Raw genomic sequence first — 22,136 nt, 5'->3', positions numbered from 1 at the left:
GATTGTATATTTCACTCCTTCCTGTTTTCCCCATTTATCCTACTCCCTCTCCTCTTTTACCTTATACATCCTCAAAAGTGTAAAAAAAAATCCTTCTGGTTTCTGCTTTTCCCTTTCCTTTCTGTTAACCTCTCTTCCCTCCAACTTTCCTGTATAGGGCGATAGATTTCTATATATAGCCAACTACTTTGTATATTATTTTTCTTTGAGCCAAATGCAATGTACATGTGCTTCTTCTCCATCTCTCATCTTCATTTCAGTGTAAAAGCTCTTTCATGCCTTTTTTATCTGAGATAATTTAACCCTTTCCACCTTTCCTTCTCCCCTTTCTCAGTGCATTTCTTTCCCAACTCATGAATTTTATTTTTTATGTAATTATCCCATCGTATTCAAGTCACACCTGTGCCCACTGTCTATGTATATTCCTTTTAACTGCTCTAATAATAAGAAAATTCTTTTTTTTTCTTGAAGCTTCTCTTTTTTTATTAATTTTAAAATTATAAAAAAATTTTTGACAGTACATTTGCATGAGTAATTTTTAAAAATAACATTATTCCTTGTATTCATTTTTCCAATTTTTCCCTCCCTCCCTCTACTTCCCTAGATGACAGGCAATCCCATACATTTTACATGTGTTACAGTATAACCTAGATACAATATATGTGTGTAAATCCAATTTTCTTGTTGCATATTAAGAATTGGATTCCGAAGGTATAAGTAACAATAAGAAAATTCTTAAGAGTTACAAGTATCATCTTTCCATGTAGTAATGTAAACAGTTTAACCTTATTGCACCCCTAATTATTTCTCTTAACTATTTCATTCTTGATTCTCTTGTTTTGTATTTGAAAGTCAGATTTTTAATTTAGGTCCTTTCATCAAGAGTATTTGAAAATCCTGAATTTCATGGAATAAACCATTTTTTCCCCCTGAAGAGTTATACTCACTTTTCCTAGATAGGTAATTCTTGGTTGTAATCCTAAACTCTTTTGCCATTTGAATTATCAAGTCATCTGATCTTTTAATGTAGAAACTGTTAAATCTGTTGTCCTGATTGTGGCTTTCTAATACTTGAATTATTTCTTTGTGGCTGCTTGGAATATTTTCTTCTTAGCCTGGGAACTCTGGAATTTGGCTATAATATTCCTGGAAGTTTTCATTTTGGAATCTCTTTCAGGAAGTGATTGGTAGATTCTTCAATGTTTGTTTATTTTACCTTCTGGTTCTAGGATATCAGGACAATTTTCCTTAATAATTTCTTAAAAGATGGTGTCTAGGTTTTTTTTGTTTGTTTGTTTGTTTTTTTGTTTTTTTTCCTTGATCATGGCTTTCAGGTAGTCCATTCATTCTTTTTTTTTTTTTTCTTTTTTAATAGTTTTTATTGACCAGATATATGCATGGGTAATTTACAAATTGACAATTGCCAAACCTTTTGTTCTGATTTTTCCCCTCCCCAGATGGCAGGTTGATTAATACATGTTAAATAGGTTAGAATATAAATTAAATACAATATATGTATATATATCCAAACAGTTGTTTTGCTGTACAAAAAGAATTGTAGTCCATTCGTTCTTAAATTATCTCTCGATGTATTTTTTTAGGTCAGTTGTTTTTCTAATGAAATGTTTCACATTTTCTTCCCTTTTCTTTTTCATTCTTTTTTGGTTTCTCACAAAGTCATTCTTGATATCTCACAAAGTCATTAGCTTCTATTTGTCCAGTTCAGTTTTTTAAAGAATGATTTTCTTTAGTGAGCTTTTGTACCTCTTTTTCTTGGCCCCTTTTACTTTTGACCAGTTGTACTTTTTAAGGAGTTTTCTTCAATGAATTTTTGTTTATCTTTTCCCACTTCACCAAACCTGCTTTTTATGTTATTATTTTTTAAATTTTCATGCCACCTTTACCAAGTCATTGACTAATTTTTCATGATTTTCTTGTGTCACTCTCAAATTTTCATTTTCCAGTTTTTCCTCTGCTTCTCTTAATTTGATTTTCCCCAAAGAAGCTACATTTTCTTCCAAAAAAGTTCTATCCTTCGAACTTCAAGACACATAATTAAATTTCATATTCCAGTGACAAGCAAATTCTGCAAGTGGCCAAGAGAGAAAATATTCAAATATAAAGGAATTTGTTATATTCTTTCTGTTGTCATTAATGGAATTTGTTATATTCTTTCTGTTGTCATTATTGCTGTTACTGTCTGCATTTATTTATTTCTTCTGATTTCTATTACTTGGAGTATTCAAGAAGCAAATGATCTCTTTAGTTCTGGTTTTCTTTCTAAAAATATTTCAAGGAACTAGAGATCATTATTGATCACAAAATAGAAAATTTTGATTATATCAAATTGAAAAGTTTTTGTACAAACAAAACTAATGCAAACAAGATTAGAAGGGAAGCAATAAATTAGGAAAACATTTTTACAGTCAGAGATTCTGATAAAGGCCTCATTTCCAAAATATATAGAGAATTGACTCTTAATGTATAAGAAACCAAGCCATTCTCCAATTGATAAATGGTCAAAGGATATGAACAGACAATCTCAGATGAAGAAATTGAAACTATTTCTAGCCACATAAAAAAGTTGCTCCAAGTCATTATTAATCAGAGAAATGCAAATTAAGACAACTCTGAGATACCACTACACACCTGTTAGATTGGCTAGGATGACAGGAAAAGATAATGCTGAATGTTGGAGGGGATGTGGGAAAACTGGGACACTGATACATTGTTGGTGGAATTGTGAATGTATCCAGCCATTCTGGAGAGCAATTTGGAACTATACTCAAAGAGTTATCAAACTGTGCATGCCCTTTGATCCAGCAGTGTTAACTACTGGGCTTATATCCCAAAGAAATTTTAAAGAAGGGAAAGGGACCTGGATGTGCAAGAATGTTTGTGGCAGCCCTCTTTGTAGTGGCCAGAAACTGGAAACTGAGTGGATGCCCCTCAGTTGGAGAATGGCTGAATAAATTGTGGTATATGAATATTATGGAATATTATTGTTCTATAAGAAACGACCAGCAGGATGATTTAAAAAAAGGCCTGGAGAGACTTATATGAATTAATGCTGAGTGAAATGAGCAGGAAGATCATTATATACTTCAACAACAATACTATATGATGATCAATTCTGATGATATGGCCCTCTTCAACAATGAGATGAACCAAATCAATCCAATAGAGCAGTAATGAACTGAACCAGCTACACCCAGAGAAAGAACTCTGGGAAATGAGTATGAACCACTACATAGAATTCCCAATCCCCCTAATTTTGTCCACCTGCATTTTGGATTTCCTTCACAGGCTAATTGTACACTATTTCTTGCCTCTGCAAAAAGGGTTGCTACATTTCTTTTTTTTTTTTTTAAATTAAAGCTTTTTATTTTAAAAACATATGCATGAATAATTCAATGTCAATCCTTACAAAACCTTATATTCTGAATTTTTCCTCCCAAGTAATCCAATATATGTTAAATATGTGCAATTCTTCTATACTTAATTCCACAATTATCTTGCTGCTCAAGAAAAATTAGATGAAAAGGCAAGGGAAAAAAAACCAAAAAACAAAATGCAAGTGAACAACAAAAAGAATGGAAATACTATGCTGTGATCCACACTCAGTCACCACAGTCCTTTCTCTGGGTATAGGTAGCTCACTTCATCACAAGAATATTAGAATTGGCCTGATTGTTGAAAAGGGCCACGTTCATCAAAATTGATCATCACATAATGTTGCCATGTACAGTGATCTCTTGATTCTGCTCATTTCACTTAGCATCAGTTCTTGTAAGTCTCTCCGGGCCTCTCTGAAATCATCCTGCTGATCATTTCTTGTACAACATTTCTTGTACAACAATAATATTCCATAACATCCATTCTCCAAATGTTGGTTATCCACTTAAATTTTCCAGTTTCTTGCCACTACAAAGAGGCCTGCCACAAACATTTTTGCACATGTGGCTCCCTTTCCCTCCTTTAAGATCTCTTTGGGATACAGACCTAGTAGATAACACTGGAAAGGGTATGCACAATTTGATAGCCTTTTGGGCATAGTTCCAAATTGCTGTCACTAAATTTCTTTATGCCTCATTTTCCTTAATTATTAAATGAGATCTTAATAGTGCCTCTATTTCATAGGATTGTTATGAGAAACAGTGAGATAGAATTTTTGAAGTATTTAACACAGTGCCTACAATATAATGGGCTCCATACAAAAACTTAATTCCTTCCTCCTTCCGCCTTTCTTATTTACATGATTATTCTAGGGTGCCATAAAGTTTCCTTTTTTGATATTTATGGTATGTTTGTACATATTTTGAGGGCAGTTATAATCTAGTTTTATAGAAGCTCTAAAGATTTTTTGTTTGTGCTCTGAAAATGAAATCTTGTCCAAGTAAATATCAACTGCCAACCTTTGTGCATATTCTATTAGTACAAAATCTTTATGAGGCTCATTTCTCCATCAACTGAAAGTACTCTCAAGAAGAGCATTAGCAGGGAACAAAGCAGACTTTTGCAGTTGATAGTCAACAATGGACCACATTTTTGTAATTTTGTTTAATTGAAAAAATTATAAGGTCCCATTGTGCTTTTTTTTTTTTTTTTTTTAGTTCAAAAAACATTTGTCACCTTATCAGCTCTGTTACAACATTGTTTTACATCAAGATCATCATTCAGGATTCCTTGAGAAATGGAGCAACAGTATTTATCTTTTTCAGTTACTGCCTTAGAATAAAAATAAGCAAATGTCCATCTTGTAATAATAGTATTTTTATCAGAGGCTTCTTCTGTTGATTAGACATTGAATACCACTGCCTTTGAAGATAAATATCTCTTAGAAGAAGGCTACAAAATGGCAAATGGTGTGTGTAAATATAAGCCTTGAGAAGTTTCAAAGAATAGGACATCAACAAATTTTATGAGATAAAATTGGATTGGTCACATGGTGAAAGGGAGACATGACATATTTCACTGATATTCTCTTGCTGTTGTCTGATATCAAATATGACAATGAAAAAATCATTTATTAAGCTCCTATCATGGTAGTCATTGTGCTAAGTAATAGGCATACAAAAAAAGGGCAAAAGCACAAGGTCCAGGGCAGGGAGCTCCTTTTGTGCAGAAATAGAATATGAGCGTGTGCACGCACACCCACCCACCCACACACACTCACTTCTTCAGAGGGAAGATAGTAATAGCAGGGATTTGGGGAAGGAAGGAGAGATGAACTCTTGTAAAAAATAGAATTAAAGAAGGTTTAGAAGCCAAGAGGTGAAGGAGTGTATTCCAGGACTGCAGGGTGGAGGGAAGCAATCAATCATAAAGCATAATAGGGAGATAGATTATTGAGTATTTTATTTTCTGCAAGTATAGCTGGATTGTAGAATATATGGAAATAAATGAATTTGAAAGGACTGGTTACTTAAGTTTCAAATGCTAAATGGAATAAACTCTACATTTTGCAATGATGTTATATCAATATATTTCACTTTACTAGAGCCATTTCCTAACAAGCAATCCAGTCTACTTAGTTTTTTAACTACCATAAAGAAAAGATTATTTATTTATGTTTTGGTTTATGTGGGCATTTCTTGAGTTTTTGATCTCCTTACGGAATACGTCCAGTAGTATGATCTCTGGGTCATAGAATATGAACAATGTTCATAATTATAATTGTTGATCAGAATTTACAGTCATACCAGTAGTATCTACCTTCTCTTAGCTCCTCCAACACTATTTTTTTTCATCCATTATTATCTGTACCAATTTGATCAATATGAATTAAAGCTTGAATTATAATAATTTGCATATTTTATTATCTGTGAATTAAGCATTTTTTCATATGCTAGGTAACAGTTTTTACCTTTGAACACACACACACACAGACACACACATATATATATATATATATATATATATGTATATATAATTTTAATTTTGCATGTTTTTGTCAATTTCCTCAATTTCTCTATTATCATGCTTTTTTCAGAAATATTTAATATAAAGATTTTTCTCTGTATTATGTCTATTCTTCCTGATTTAATTTTGACTTTATTCATCCCAAAACTAATAACCTCTGTAAATGTAGCTCTTCCAAATTTGATTACTAAAAGTGTGTTCTCATTTTGGGAAGTTTTTCATGTCATATTACATTGGTATATTCATTTTTCTTTCCCATTTTTATAGATAGAATTATTATGGAAAAACCTCCAATCTTAATGTAAAGTGTAAAATGACCAGATTAGAATTTTAATGTGTTGTGAGGACATAAATTTTTTTTTCTTTCATTTTTCTTCTAGAAACACGATCAGGGACAAGTTCTGTTGGATATAGTTTTTAAACATCTTGATTTAACTGAAAGAGATTATTTTGGTTTACAATTGGCTGATGATTCTACAGATAACCCAGTAAGTATATTTTGTTATGGTTTTCTGAAAATTTTTTTATTCTATTGGACTTTTTATTTATAAAAATTGCATGTTTTAGTAGTCTTAATATTAAGTTTAATAATTTAACATTCACTTTTTAAACCTTTCCTATATATTTTCCCCTATTTATTAGCTAATTTTTTTTGTTTGATTCTAATGCATAATGAGTTATTTTCTTTTAGGTTTTAATCTTCTAGTCCGATCATTAAATCTATTCTCCTTTTCCAGCCTATATAGCACAAGAAAGTAAAATACACCAAATTTGATTTCTGCTTATTGACACACATAGGATATGAGCTATGAAGCTATGGTTACAAGTTCTGTTTAAAAAATCTTTTTAACAAAATAATTTTTAATACCACTTTTATGATAGAGTAGATATATCCAAGCAAAATAGTTGTTTGAGCCTGAATTCAGCAAATATAAAGAATTTGAAGTAATGGTTGTATCAATCTTAGTAAGTTACTTAAACTCTGTTGGGCTTCACTTTCTTTATCTGTAACATGAAGGACTTAGACCAAATGATCTTTGATCTTTCTAGTTCTTATGCCCATGATATATATTTTTTTAATTTTAAAGGGGTACTAGACTTAGTAATTAAATACTTTAGAGAAATTTATTTGTAATCATGATAAGTATCGATGGATTGGACAAAAACTTTTTCATAAAATCTTAGAACAGTAGAACTAAAAGATACACTATTACACAGTTGAAAGAGTGGGAAATAAAAATTTTAATAGTATTTTATTTCTCCAAATACATGCAAAGATAGTTTTTAACATTCACCTTTGCAAATCCTTGTGTTCCAAATTTTTTTCCCTCCTTTCTCCTCAAGAGAGCAAATAATCCAATATAGGTTAAACGTGCAGTTCTTCTGAACATATTTCTGTATTTGTCATGCTGAGGGAAAAAAATGAAATCAGATCAAAAGGGGAAAAAAATCGCAAGAAAGAAAAAAACACAAGCAGCAGCAACAAAAAGGCGAAAATACTATGCTTTGATCTACATTCAGTTTCCATAAAACTCTCCCTGGAAGTAGATGGCATTTTCCATCCCAACTGTATTATAATTGCTTTGAATCGCCTCCTTGTTGAAAAGAGCCAAGTACTTCACAGTTGATCATCATATAATCTTGTTCTTACTGTGTGCTGTGTTTTCTTGGTTCTGTTCATTTCACTTAGCATCAGTTAATGTTTCTCTAGGCCTCTCTGAAATCATCCTGCTGGTTATTTCTTTACAGAACAATGATATTCCATAATATTCATATACCATAACTTATTCAGCCATTCTTCAACTGATGAGCATTTACTCAGTTTCCAGTTTCTAGCCACTACAAAAAGGGCTGCCACAAACATTTTTGCACATGTGGGTTTCTTTCCCTCCTTTAGGATCTTATTGGGATACAAGCCCAGTAGAAACACTACTGGAACAAAGGGTATGCACAGTTTGATAACTTTTTGAGCATAGTTCCAAATTGCTCTGGAAAATGGTTGGATCCATTCACAGCTCCACCAACAATGTATCAGTGTCCCAGTTTTTCCCATCCCTTCTAATATTTATCATTATCTTTTCTTGTCATCTTCGTCAATCTGAGAGATATCTTTAATTTGCAGGAAATAAAAATTCTTAAAGACACATTGAATAATTTTCCTAATTCATTGAGAATTATAATTGAAGGTAAAATTTTGAAGAATTAAAAAGGAATACAGGTTTAACCAGAAAGTCATGATTTGTAAAATTCATTTTAAAATGTATTACAAATTGAAAACAAAAATATATTCATAAAGAATTAAGATTAATTCTTATATGTGTGGTTTTATTAAAGGATTTATTGGTACCCTTTGATGTTAATTAGCAACTTCATCAAGTCTGCTGGGTGTTTCACAACTCCATACAAAGAGCTCAGAGGTATAGGTGCAACATTGTTTTTTCCTCTGCCAGTTAGGCCCACATTATCACTTGCCTATTGAAATTTAGAACAATATATCCAAGAGACTCCTGAACTCAGGGTGGCTAAAACTGAACTCACTATCATTCCCCTAAACTCACCACTCTTTAATACTATTCATTATCTGTCAAAAATATCTTTATTCCTCTGCTCATAGAGATTTATGAGCACTTTCCTGAATTCTTTGCTCACTCATTCACCCCATCCAAGTTCCTCTGCTATATTTCTCCCCTCATTTTGCCTCTGTAGTATGGCATTTGGCAACCTATGTGCTTGTTACTCTTTCAATTCTTCAGCCTTAGAATTCTTTTTGTTTTAAGGCAACTTGAACACATCTTCTAAATGAAGCCTTTTTTTATATCCCCTCAGTTATTAGTGGTTTTTGTCTCAAATGTTTACTTAAGTATATATACTTAAGATATATACATAAATCACTATGAAGAGATTTAAAAAAATAACTTAAATATCTGGAGGAATAGTCAGTTCTTTTGCCTGGGCTGTGCTAATATAATAAAAATGACAATGCTACCAGAATTAAGTCACACGAATTGGGGGTGGGGGTGGGAGGGAGGTTACTTGCAGAATTTGTTAAAATAATAACATTTCATTTGGAATATCAAAAGGTCTATAATATTATGGGAAATAATTAAAATAAGCAAGGACAAAGCTGGAATAACACTTTCAGTCTTCAAACTACCTGATAAAGCAGGAATTGAAAGCTACAAATCAGTTTGGCAGAAGTTAGATTTATATCATCATTTACAGCACACTCCATAATACATTCTAAAGGGATGGGTTAATCCCTTTAAATTAATGCAACTAGGATAAGAAAGTTAAGTTGTTGAATGAGAAAGGAACTTTCTATTAATTTTCTTTGATAAGTCTAATATCCTAAGCTATATAAATAGTGAAAAAAATTATATATAAATTTATATATAGTGAGATATCAAGCAATTTGTATACAAAAGTCTTGCTTTAAAAAATCCCCTCTGTTAATGCAGATAAGCACTTAGTAATTTATAGGAACTTGTTGTTTTAAGAATTTGTCAGGGATTCTGAAGTTAAGTGATTTTCTCAGGGTTCCACAGCCAGGAAGTATCAGGAGTCCCAAGTCTTGTTGACTCTTAGTTTCTCTCTTTATCCATTATATTATGTATCATTATGTACTAATAAAATTAGACTGACTTATAGAAAGAGAAGATTTTAAAAAGGAGAAAAATTAAAATTTGATTTGGCCTTTTCCTTTCCCTAGGGACTCTATTTCCAAAAGCAGGGGTCACTGCTCACATTGGAACAGTTTTTGTACAGAAAACTTAGTGTTGTTCTGGAAAGAAAAAGGCTTTACTGCCAAATAATCCTCTCATCCTGAATCCAACATTTTGACTGAAGGTATCATTATAGAAATAATCAAGACCATAATTTGAGTTTTATTAAAGTATTATTTTGTGTCAGGCACTATGCTAAGAATTAGGTATACAAATATATATAATGCAATTATATTGTATTAGGTATACAAATATATAATTAAATAATCCCTATCGTAGCTTGAATTCTAATGTGGAGAACAATATATAAATATGTACATAATAAATATAAATACAAAGGAGTTTGGAATGGAGAATACTAGCAATCGTGGGGAAAGAGATGATTAGGAAAGATTCTGCAGAATCTTACTTGTGTGTCTTGAAGGAGAAAGATTCTGTGATATGTAGAAGTGAGGAAGGAATGTCGGACATATGGGATAAAGAGTTGAATGGATAGATGACTATTGCAAAAGCTCTAGAAAAATATCTTGAGTTTTATATGAAGTTGCTGTTAATTTTACGATGTACTAGCCATAGCTGTCCATGTTCCTACTTACACTCATTACACTGTATACTCATTAACCTCATTCTTTATTTTCCTTTTTGTGAATCTCATGTTCATTTTTATCTAATACTCAGTTCTTAATTTTTTTCTCTTATTTACCTCTAAGAGAGTGTAAAATCACCATATCTAATGAGTAAACTATTTGAGAAGCAGAGGATATTTAAAATTTTAAAAGTATTCTACATCACCTAAAAGGTTAATTATTATTTTACTCCAAACACTTCATTGTAGTATACTTGAAGATGTCAGAACATTATTAGTGGATGATACTAATGTAGTTATAGGAAGAGGTCAGTCCATAGAATTTATTGAAATTTTCTTCTCCATCAAATCAGTTTTAATGTAATTCTAAAAAATCATTACTTGCTACTTTAGTCCTTCTGACTAAAAATTTAAAACTTCATTTTGCAGAAGAAGAAAATTAATCCTAGAAAATTAAGAGGCTGCTCAAGGACACACAGAAGCAAATTCTAGGATTAAAAGCCTTAGCCCCGGTTCTTTTCAATTCATTCCAATGAGACTTAAATATTTCAAAGACTTTGGATTTTATTGTAACCAGATAGTACTTAGGGGAACCAAGGAAAGGTGAAAGGAATTTTCAAAAAATTATTGGAGGAAATATTGCTTTTTAAAGCACTGAACAAATTACGTGTAGGATTTTCCATTGTTTTCAGATATGTAGAAACTTTAAAAATGAAAAATTAATAAAGGGGAATGAAATATTAATGATTTTGAAACCATATACTCAACCTTTAATTTGTGTATTGCTTTTTGGTTACAAAGTACTTTGACATACATTAACTTATTTGAACCTTAAAAACACCTAGTGAGTATAATTATTATTATCCCCATTTATAAGTGTTTGCTTAAGGTTACAGAAGAAGCCAAAATGAAATCATATCCAGGTCTCCAAACTCTCCATGTCCTGTGCTAATTTTATTTTTTAAAATTAAGTTATTTTTTCCAAATATTTGCAAAGATATTTTTCAACATTCACATTTGCAAAACTTTGTGTTCCAAATTTTTCTCCCTCTCTCTTCTCTTTCCCCCTCCCCTAGACAGCAAGCAATCTGATATAGGTTAAACATGTACAATTCTTATAAATAAAATTCCATATTAATCATTGCTCATTTTTTAAACTGAAAAGTAAAATTTATTGATGAATGAATGTAGGGCTAAAAAATAAGCAGCCATTAATTATCTGGAGAGAGAACATTTGATATAGAATCTGCTAGAGGATTCATTGTTTATTTACTTGCCTGTATTAGATCCTATTTTTATAGTGGATGGAAAAGTTGAGCTAAAGAGATTTCAAGCTTATCAAGTCATTTTCATTTAAACTCAAGGAAATAAACAAAATAAAGAATGGACTATCTAGCACCATAAGCCACATGATCTTCTATCTTCAGGAATGTACCCAGTACAATCATAGAATGATCATAGAAGGTAGCTATTTCTATGCTTTGGCTGTTTCAAAACTGTGGCTTATAAAGCAGAGGTTTTTAAATCTTTGTTTGTTTTGTTTTTGTTGTTGTTGTGGGCTCTTTGGCAGACTGGGAAGCCAATGGACAAAGTCTTAGAATATTGTTTTTTAAAATTGTTAATTGGAAGAAATTTTACATTTTAATTAGAAATTAATGGAAATTAATTTATATTTTTTTCTCATTCCATTTCATGCATGTTTTGAAATTTCTATGAACCCCAGTTTAAGAATCCCTGCTATAGACTTGAGACATAGTAAAATATCCTTAAGCACAAATTATTATGAGCAATGAAATACAGATAGAACAAGTAAACATTTACAAATGATCCATCCTAACTTGGAAATAAACAAGCAAACATGCTGAGACAAAAATAGCATAAACTCAGTACTTTGATACATTGTATTCTGACACAATCTCCTGAGGAATGTCCCCCTATTTTGCTTGGGAGACAAAAAAAAAAATCAAGATGGTTCTTTTTCTTTTACAGAAGCCCTAGATAATGAATGTATCCTAACAATATGTTTTCAAAATAAATAGAAATATATTTTTGACCTTAAATTTTTTTTCTCTTGAGAATGTTGGTAGCTTCCTTTCTCTTTCTTTTCATTTATTTTTTCCAATTACATATAAAAATTTTTTTAGCATTTTTTTTCTGAATTTTGAGTTCTAATTTCTCTCTACTGAAATGACAACCAATTTGATACAGATAACTTGTGCAGTTATGTAAAAAATGTTCTCATATTAGTCATGTAGTAAAAGAAGACAAACAGAAAAAATTAAGTGAAAAATATTTTGCTTTCTTTTTCTAGAGGTGTATAACATTTTTCATCATGAAACCTTTGGAATTGTCTTAGATCATTCATTATATTACTGAATATAGCTAAGTTATATATTTAACATGTATTGGACTATCTATGCCAGCTAGGGAAGAGGGTGTGAGGAAGAAGGGGAAATTTTGGAACAAAAGGTTTTGCAAGGGTCAATGTTTTGTAAGTAAAAAGCTTTAATTTAAAAAAAAAACAAAACATAGCTAAGTTATGCACAGTCGATCTTCGTATAGTATTGCTATTAAACTCTGTACAGTGTTCTCTTGGTTCTTCTCATTTTGCTTTGTATCATTTCCTGCAGATACAGGTTTTTCTGAAATCATTCTGCTCTTCATTTCTTATAGCGCATTGTTTCATTACAATCAAATATTACAACTTGTTCAGTCATTCCTCAATTAATGGGCATCCCCTCAATTTACTATTATTTGTCGCTGAAAGAGCTGTTACAAATAGTTTAAATTTTTTTTTACTACATTGTACAATAGTCTCAAGTGTTGCAAATATTTTTATAGTAGGATATAGGTAAAAGCAGGTCAGAGAAATGGACTTAAATTTATAGTGCAAGAAATTTAATTTTCACCAACTTCTGACATGAAAAAGTTCCTAAAATTTGACCTTATTTAAAGCATTTATTGCTGTTGTCAGTTGACAACTAGGTATCTGAAATAAAGCAAGTTATTTTTAAATATTTCTAAATTTGATTTATTCTATTTGTGACCAGTATAATAAAAATTGCACCAATTTAGAAGCTGTAGCTAAAGAACTTGAAATTTTTAAAGGGGAACAAAATACACATTATGTTTCTTAAGAGCTGTTACTGCTGTGTATTATGCATGTTCTATAATTTGTATTATTTTTCTTATTCTTATTCTAGTTTGGCAAAGAGATTAGTTTGTGATGTATAAAACGTTTGAGAGACATAATTCTGGGTAATATATCTTTTTGTTAAATATGACTTATGAATAATTAATAACAGGAATTAATCTCTTGGCCTTCTCTCAACCAAAGATAGATCATAGAAGCTCTTGCCCCTTACATGGTGGTTATGGCCACCAAGTAGCAGTAGCATTGGTTAACATTTGTAGAAAGAATACTATAAGAGGCTGGGAGATAAATCTTTGATCATATCACTCCTCCCAGACTCCTTGAACCTCAGATAATCTAGATAGATCTGCCACCCCACCAAGCCTGATAAAATACTTAGGACTGGAATTCACCTAAAGTAAATTCCTTTTATTCTTTAATCCAAACTAAACTTACCCATTTGGATGGAGTTTGAACTAGATTGAAAAGAATGTCAACTCTGATTTATTATCAGCTCTGTTATTTAGAGGGTGATTTGACCTGAAAGAGAATGAAGAAATAGGAAGGGGAAAAAAATCCTGAATTTCCTCAATATTAATAGTTGATTATTTAATAATAATTTCTCTCAAGTTCACATTAATTTTGTGTAATATTTTGATGTAAAGATCGATGTTCTTGAAGAATTTTCATTACTTCAAATTTCATTGCTGTCAAGCTAATTACTCATAAAGCATAAAAATTCATCAAATGCATCTTAACATGTTTGAAAAATTTAAAGATTGGAAATAGCATAAATCTTACATTGAAGACTTTAAGATAGATAAATAATTTAGTACCTTTTTCTGAGAATGTTATTAGAAAATAATTAAAACATGAAGTTATATCTTTTATCAAATTGAAATGATAGAAATCTTTTTGATTATCTTAATTTATTACAACCAACTATGTGGCCTAATGAAAAACTAACATATATTAAACCATTTAAGTGAAATTTCAAAACATACTAGTTTAAACTTTCTGAATGTTCCAATCTTTGCAACTGTATGAAAATTTTTAAAAATAGCTAACACTATTGAAATCACTGGTGCTAAAGCTAAAAGAAGTTTCATTTTGATGAATATGATTTGTACAAGAGTGAGAAATATTTTAACAGATTATATGTCATTTATTGACAATTTTATTAGGAAAAAGGTTAGCAGATGGTTAACACATCCCATTTGTTAAATCATATTTGAATTGTGACTATAATGTTGGCTATGTCTATAAGTATTTTGGCAAAAATCAGTGAAAGCATTATATGAGAAACAGTTGGTTTTATGGAATTTACAATAAAGAATAAAGAATTTACATTTTTTAAATTGCAGGCTACAATCTTATTATTATAAAAAAATTTATAATAGTTATGTACACTTGCATTAACACATACATTTTTGTATGTATGTATATTTTTTTCAGAGTGATGAATGTTAAATGTTTACCAAAATAACACTGGTTTGGAGTAAACTTAATGAGAATCCTCCAGTATACTCTTGAAATAGCAATAGAACAAAGTTCCCATTGTTTTTTGTTTCTTAGGTTACACTTACAGCTTAGTTCCTGTTAAGATTTGAGAAGGGCCAAAAGTGAACAGTGAACAAAGAAAATTTTGTATGGATAAACTAGACAGGTGAAGTTTATCAATAAATGAAATGAAGAGCATTGTGAGGTATAAAGTGGATTATTTTCATTACATTAAATTTAAAATGTTTGTACAAATAAAGTAAATGTAGCTAAATCAGAAAGAAGGCAGAAATGTAGAAGAAAATTTTATAAACAGTTCTCAGATAAAGATCTCATAGTTCAAATATTTTTTAAATTTAATTTTATTAATTTTTAAAATTAATTTTATAATTATAACTTTTTTTTGACAGTACATCTGCATAGGTAATTTTTTACAGCATTATACCTTGCACTCACTTCTGTTTCGAATTTTCCCCTCCTTCCTTCTATCCCTTCCCCTAGATGGCAGGCAGTCCCATACATGTTAAATATGTTATAGGATATCCTAGATACAATATGTGTGTGCAGAACTGAATTTTTTGTAACACAGGAAGAATTGGATTCAGAAGGTAAAAATAACTTGAGAAGAAAAACAAAAATTCAAACAGTTTACACTCATTTCCCAGTGGAAATGGGAAAACTGGGTGTAGCTGATTGGAACTGAATTAGATCTTCTCTTTTTTGAAGATATCCACTTCCATCAGAATATAGTTCAAATATTTAAAGAAATTTGTCATTTCTGTAAAAATATAGGGTATTTCCCTACTAATAAGTTATAAAAGGATACAGTCATTTTACCAATGAAGAAATCAAATCCTATAGCCATATGAAAAAATTACCCAAATCATTATTGATTAGAGAAATACAAATTAAAGCAAACTTGAAATATTATTTTGTACTTATCAGATCGGCTAAAATGATTGAAGGGAAAAGCGACATGCTGGAGGAGTTGTGGAAAAACTGGTATACTAATTTACTATTGGTGGAACTATGAACTGATGCAACCATTTTGGAGAGCAGCCTAGAACTATGCCCAAAGAGTTATTAAATTGCCTATATACTCTTTGATCCAACAATAACACTACTAGATCTGTTTTCTAAAGATGATTGTGGAAAAAAGGAAAAGAACCTATGTGTTTTAAAATATTTGTAGCAGTTCTCTTTGTCATAGCAAAGAACTGGAAATTATGGGAATGTCCATCACTGGGGGAATCGCTAAACAAGTTGTAGGATATTATGATGATGGAATTCTACTGTGCTATAAGAAATGATGAGCTTATTTTATTTTATTTTATTTTTATTTTTTGCTGAAGCCATTGGGATTAAGTGACTTGTCTAGGGTCACACAGCTAGCAAGTGTTAAGTGTCTGAGGCCGCATTTGAACTCCGGTCCTCCTGATTTCAGACCTGGTGCTCTATCCACTGCGCCACCTAGTTGCCCTGAACTCAGTGATTTTAGAAAAAACATGGCTAGTCATGCATGAAATAATGAGCTAAATGAGTAGAACCACGAGAATGCTGCATATAGCAGTGTGGTTTTAAGAAGAACTTGGACCAACAAAGTCATTTTGACTATTATGAATATCTAAATTACAAAGGAATTTTGAAGGAAGCTCCTAACTATATCCCAAAAAAGAACTATTAACTGGAAGTATTATTATACTGAATTTACACATATATACATATTTGTGTCTAATCCATCTCTAGGATTGGAGTGGGAGGGGAAGGGGAAAAAAAGTCACATGGTAATTATTACATATTTTAAAGCAGGGCTTCTTAAACTTTTTCCACTTGTGACCCCTTTTTACCCAAGAAATTTTTTGTGACCCTAAATCAAATTTGAGCCAAATTGTTTCTGGCAGTGTTCATGTATGCACTGGGGAAAGGGGGCATATCATGTGTTCAGATCCAAGTCTTCCATGAAGTCGTACAATGCACCATGGGCAATCGCTGCTAAGAACGACTTAGTTTCATTATGCATTGACTTTTGCATTAATTTTTGATCACTGCATTCAAAAACCTTTCACTGTTGCCAAATGTTTTGTGGTCTCAACATTCACCAGTTACATGGCCTCATATAGTGTCACAACCTATAGTTTTTAAGTTTTGTTTTTAAAGGACAAGTTATATACAAAAGATTTGCAATTTCATGTGCACTTTTTGTTGTTAAATCTACTGTTATGGAAATGCTTGGATTTTTTTTTTCATAAATCAAAAAAACAAAAAACCCTGCACCTCATTCCCCCGCAAAAAACCACTTTAAAACATATTGATGGATTGGAAATGAGCAATGTTTAATCAAATTATATTATAAGACAATATGGTAATATAATGTTTATTTTATGCAATCTAATTTTAAATGAAAACAGCACAAGATTGTTGCTTTTAGAGGAAAATAAGCTTGTTAATATAGTCTCCTCATGCAGTGAGAGCTTAAGCCCATAACTCCCTTCCTGTCCCCTCCCTCCCATAACCCTACTTCCTCCCAGTATATGATTGTAACTCTATTCTTTTGTTCTCACAACTATATATTGGAATTAACAAGTCTGAATGAAAAAAAGAAACTATTTAGATAGTAGTGATACAAATAAATAAAATATATAATCAGACATGAAATCTGGGTTTTGAACTTTTAGATGAAAATATGTTACTAGTTGCTATAAAGGCAGGATATTTAATAATAGGTAGGATTTTTATAACACTGTGCTAAGCACTTCAGAACTTATTTGTTTCTCACAACAATTCTGGAAGGTAAGTTCCATTATTATCCTCATTTTACAGTTGAGGAAACAGAAGCACACAGAAGTTGCTACAGTCATACAGCAAGTAAGTAATTGAGGCTCGATTTGTTGTCAGGTTTTCCTGGTCCCTGGCCCACAACTTTTTCTCTATTGTGCACTTAGCTGCTTAATTAATAATGAATTGGACTGAGATGTAGTCTTGTTGTCATTTCTGACTAAATTTATCTTTAATACATCAGTTGTTTCACCCATAAATATTGAAATCATTATCTCTGTAATGAAAACATTTGCAAAAGAAAATTAATTTACTATATTTTATACCTATACTGAATTTGCTATTGTTAATATTTTAATTTTTTAATATTTTAATTTTCTAAGCATGAAGGCCTGAGTATTTGATTCTTCTCTTCTTCATACCCATTTAGTTAATCAGTTCTGAAAACTTTTACAGTTTGTCTCAACTGTCCTTTCTGTTGCCCTTTGAGTTAATGTTGCTATCATTTAAGTTCACACCTTCATCACACATTATAGTAATTGCTTCCTAACTGTTCCCTGTCCAGTCAAATCAATTCTATAAACTTTGCGCAAACTTTTATCTTCTTCAAAACCAATTTGATTATGTTTACTTGTTCACAGATCTTCTGTGATTCTTTATTTGCTCAGATGAAATTCATTTCCCTTCTTTCATTCAAGATCCTCCACAGTATTCTCCTATCTATATTTCCTGGCTTTGCCAGTACACCAGAAATTCAGTTTGCATAAGACTTGACATTTTCCAAACCCACTTACTAGTTCCCAAGTGTGTTTTATTTTTTCATTTGTTTGTGACTTAATTATTTTTATTCCTTTAAAGATTGCACATATCCTTCAAAAATCTATTCTAATTCTACTTTCTTTGTAAGGTTTTCCTGATGATTCTAGCATAGTAATATATCTTCTTCTGAACTTATTTTCTGAACTATTTATTGAGTACTTGATCATGAAATGCCTTAGTAACTGGCAGTTTTTATACTTTTATACTGAACTATGCTGTTTTATATTGTCCTATTATTTATTTCTTGTGTTGTTTATCTTCTTTATGTATTTCCTTTTTTCTTAAGTAGATTATGTTTCTTGAGGTTCAAGACTTTTTAATAGTATTTTATTTTTCCAAATACATGTAAAGATAGTTTTCAATATTCTTTTTTTTTAAGGGGAAGGAACCAATCTGATATAGATTAAATATGTGCAGTCTTTTTAAACACATTTCCATGTTTGTCATGTTGTGCGAGAAAAATGAGACCAAAAGAGAAAAACCATGTGAAAGAAAAAAAACCCAAAAAAGTGAAATTACTATATTCCAATCAATATTCATTCTCCATAGTTCTGAGTCTGAATATAGATGGCATGTTCCATCCAAAGCAAGACTTAAAAAAAATAAAATTATCTCTTTCTACTTCCTATAGTGTCTCATTGCAGTCCTGGATACAGGAAGTATTTGTTGACCATTTTACTGATTGACAAGTTGAAAACAAAATTACTAAAGCCGGATTACTGAGGAACCTTTGTTGCTGTTATTAAAAAATGTCAACAATTGTCAGAATCATTTGAAACTATCATACAGTTAGCAGCCAGAAATTATAGATATATTCCAGGCACAAATAAATGTCCTCCGGGCCTCTCTGTGGCCTGAGTGTTTTCTATTGCTGTTAGAAGTCCTAGTGCATAAGAGGTAATAAAAATGGATCATTACTAATAGCCTAAAAATCATAATCTGAACTCTTAATGGATTAATTGCTAGCAACTGTTTTTAAAGGAAAAGACTGAAATCCCATTCCAGGAAAGGTGTAAAACAGAGAGACAACAGATTTAGAAAATAGAGGTGAATCAGTCCTAGAAGATGCTTTGCAGAGAAAAACAGGTTAGGCAACTTTCTTCTCCCTAGCTTTGTTTCCAAAGGGTAGTATAATGATTTGATCCAAGAAGCTTGTCAGTGCCCATAAAAGATTCATGACAGCTATTTTTTTATTTTCTTGTCTGGTCTTTTATAGATTTGGAAGGCAAGTGGCATAGACACTCTTGCAGCTTCCTCTACCATACAAAGAAGGAAAGAGTCACAAAACAAGAAATGACATGTCCCCAGAGATCCTGTCAGGGAAGGATTAGGAGCCCTCTGACTTTCTGACTCTTGACTTCCCCACTATTCCCTCCTTTTCTTCTTTCATTGAATAAGAGAAAAGGAGAGTATCTAAAATAGATTTTTTTTTTAGATATCAAGAGTTTTTTTTTCCTCTTGCTTAATATGAATAATTTATATTGAGAGGCAGCATTGTATATCTAATAGAGCTCCATTCTCAGAATTAGGAAAACTTTGATTCAAGGCTTACCTCACATACTAACCATCTGATTTAGTTAGATGTGCTACTCTTTCTGTGTCCCAGACAACTTGAAGTCTAGCAAGAGACCCCTATATACATACATACATGCATGCATACATGCATACATACATACATATGTGTTGTATATACGTGTGTGTGTGTGTGTGTACACATTGGCAAAAAGTTTCCTCACAGAGAGTAGAACCCTTTGCCAATAAAATCATAGGTCTGAGCCAAAAATAAAAATTAACAGATTTAACTTTTACAGAACTCTAGAAGACAAATTTTCAATTCTGCATAGCTATTATAATGGTTTATGTAGAAATTTCTTATGGTATGGAGCCAGTCAAAAACTTAATTAAAGTGTAAATAGAAAAAATAGAAAAATTTATTTTAATTATATATGTCTCTTATTTTAGACACACCTACATGGCATATATATATATATATATATACATACACACACACACATATTTCAAATTCCTGCTATCATTGGAAAAAAGTGTCTCGTGATCGATAGAATAGTTCCATGCCCAAAGCAAGGGAAAATATCATTTCAGCCAGGAGTCACAGAGTTGGATTATAAGAGGGCATAGTATTATAATAAATGACTAGTTATGAGATAATGGGGTCGTAGAAGAGCATAAGATTAAGGATTAGGAGATGTCATTGATTCAACAAGCATTTATTAATGACTGCTACAACTAGACACTCCTAGGTGCTGGGAATAAGAAAGAGGGGGGGAAGAAACAGGACATATCCTCAAGGGGCTTAAAATTCTTTTGGGTTCTTGAGTACTTATTCTACTCCTGCTTCTAATTTACTAAGTATGGTAAATATTAAAGAAATGCTTTTTTAAACTCTTTAAGTTATTAGTCACAATCTACCTCCCTATACCAAGTGCTTTATTAGGAAATAAAAATACAAAGAATGAAACTACATTTTCACAAGGATCTTATATTCTAATCAGTGCTTTTAACAGTTTTCATAAGGAATTGTTTTCTTTGAAATAAGAATTATAATATGACATGATAAAAAGAAGTGGCCAAATATTTGGCACACACACCATTTCAAGATAATAGGAAGAAAATATTTCAAAATAAATTTTTCAGTGGCTTCATCATTTTTCCAATGGTTATATTAAAAATATCTTTTTACTTAAGAATCAGACTTTTTAACTTGTTTGTTCACAATATTGTTTTGTTCTGTTAATTATTTCTTAGTCTGCAGGCTAGTCAGGTTTACTAAACAGAGACTTGATTTCCCTCTCAAAATAATTTTTATTCACAATGTATATAATGAACTAATAATGGAAATTAGTTACTTAGAAAACTTTTTTAGTAAAATAAATGGTTAAGTGCCAGCTCTTTTGACTTTTTGTGGTTACTTTGTTATAGTGTACTCTTGGTTGCTTTGAAAAGTTTGAATTAGGCAGTTATAATTTCACAAAGAAAATTACTTTAATAGGAAGAATTGCTAATTGACATTTCAACATAAGAGGGCAAGATTAAATCCATGGAAAGGAGCATAAAAACAGGTATATATAGATGAAGTCAGCAATTCTTTTCTGAAAGTGTAGTTTTTGTTTTTCTCTTTTATAAAATTAAGGTAATCTTTTTTTTTCAGTTAGCATTCATATTCAACTATATTATAGGGTTGTTCAAACCATAAAGCATATTTTTAAGAATAATGATTATTTAATTGTAGGTATTTCTAACTGTTCTTAAAATGCTTTTTTAGCTCCCCCCCAAAAAATATGGTTTAAGCTAAGATTTAAACAATTATAATTATGGCATCTTTCCCCTCACATTTCACTAAGTCATTGCCTCTCTTTGTAACCTGTGGTGACAAAGTTTCTTTCTCCTGGTTCTTCTACCTGTTATGACTACTTTTTGCTTTGTCTTCCTCCACATCAAACTCTTGGATGTTCCCCATGGTTCTGCCCTGGATCCTATTTTCTTCCATTTTTATTTCATATAGTGACCATATTAATTCTTGTGGACTCAATTACCATCTCTAGAGATAATTCTCAGATTACTTTGTTCAGCCTTATCCTTTCTCCTAAGAAAGAACTCTCTTGTTTAACACTTTCACCTCTATTGGATTTTGAGAACTATATGTCTCATGGATATCTTA

At 31.2% G+C, this 22,136-nt stretch overlaps 1 protein-coding gene across 10 annotated transcripts in view; it reads left to right on the top strand.

The window, feature by feature from the left end:
• Nucleotides 1–22,136, top strand: part of PTPN4 (protein tyrosine phosphatase non-receptor type 4) — a 200,699-nt gene that overhangs the window by 67,055 nt on the left and 111,508 nt on the right. For 6 of the 10 annotated variants that reach the window (XM_074301811.1, XM_074301807.1, XM_074301809.1 and 3 more), the window contains exons 3-4: nucleotides 6,303–6,410; nucleotides 17,684–17,728. In XM_074301811.1, coding sequence (XP_074157912.1) covers nucleotides 6,303–6,410; nucleotides 17,684–17,728 — 153 coding nt within the window. The remainder of the gene's footprint in view (nucleotides 1–6,302; nucleotides 6,411–17,683; nucleotides 17,729–22,136) is intronic. The other 4 variants (XM_074301815.1, XM_074301810.1, XM_074301808.1 and 1 more) reach the window with 1 other exon arrangement.

The sequence above is a fragment of the Sminthopsis crassicaudata genome, chromosome 3 (assembly GCF_048593235.1).
Source record: "Sminthopsis crassicaudata isolate SCR6 chromosome 3, ASM4859323v1, whole genome shotgun sequence".
Taxonomy (NCBI): Eukaryota; Metazoa; Chordata; class Mammalia; order Dasyuromorphia; family Dasyuridae; genus Sminthopsis; species Sminthopsis crassicaudata.
The sequence above is the reverse complement of the archived record's forward strand: the minus strand, read 5'-3'. Positions and strand labels throughout refer to the sequence as shown.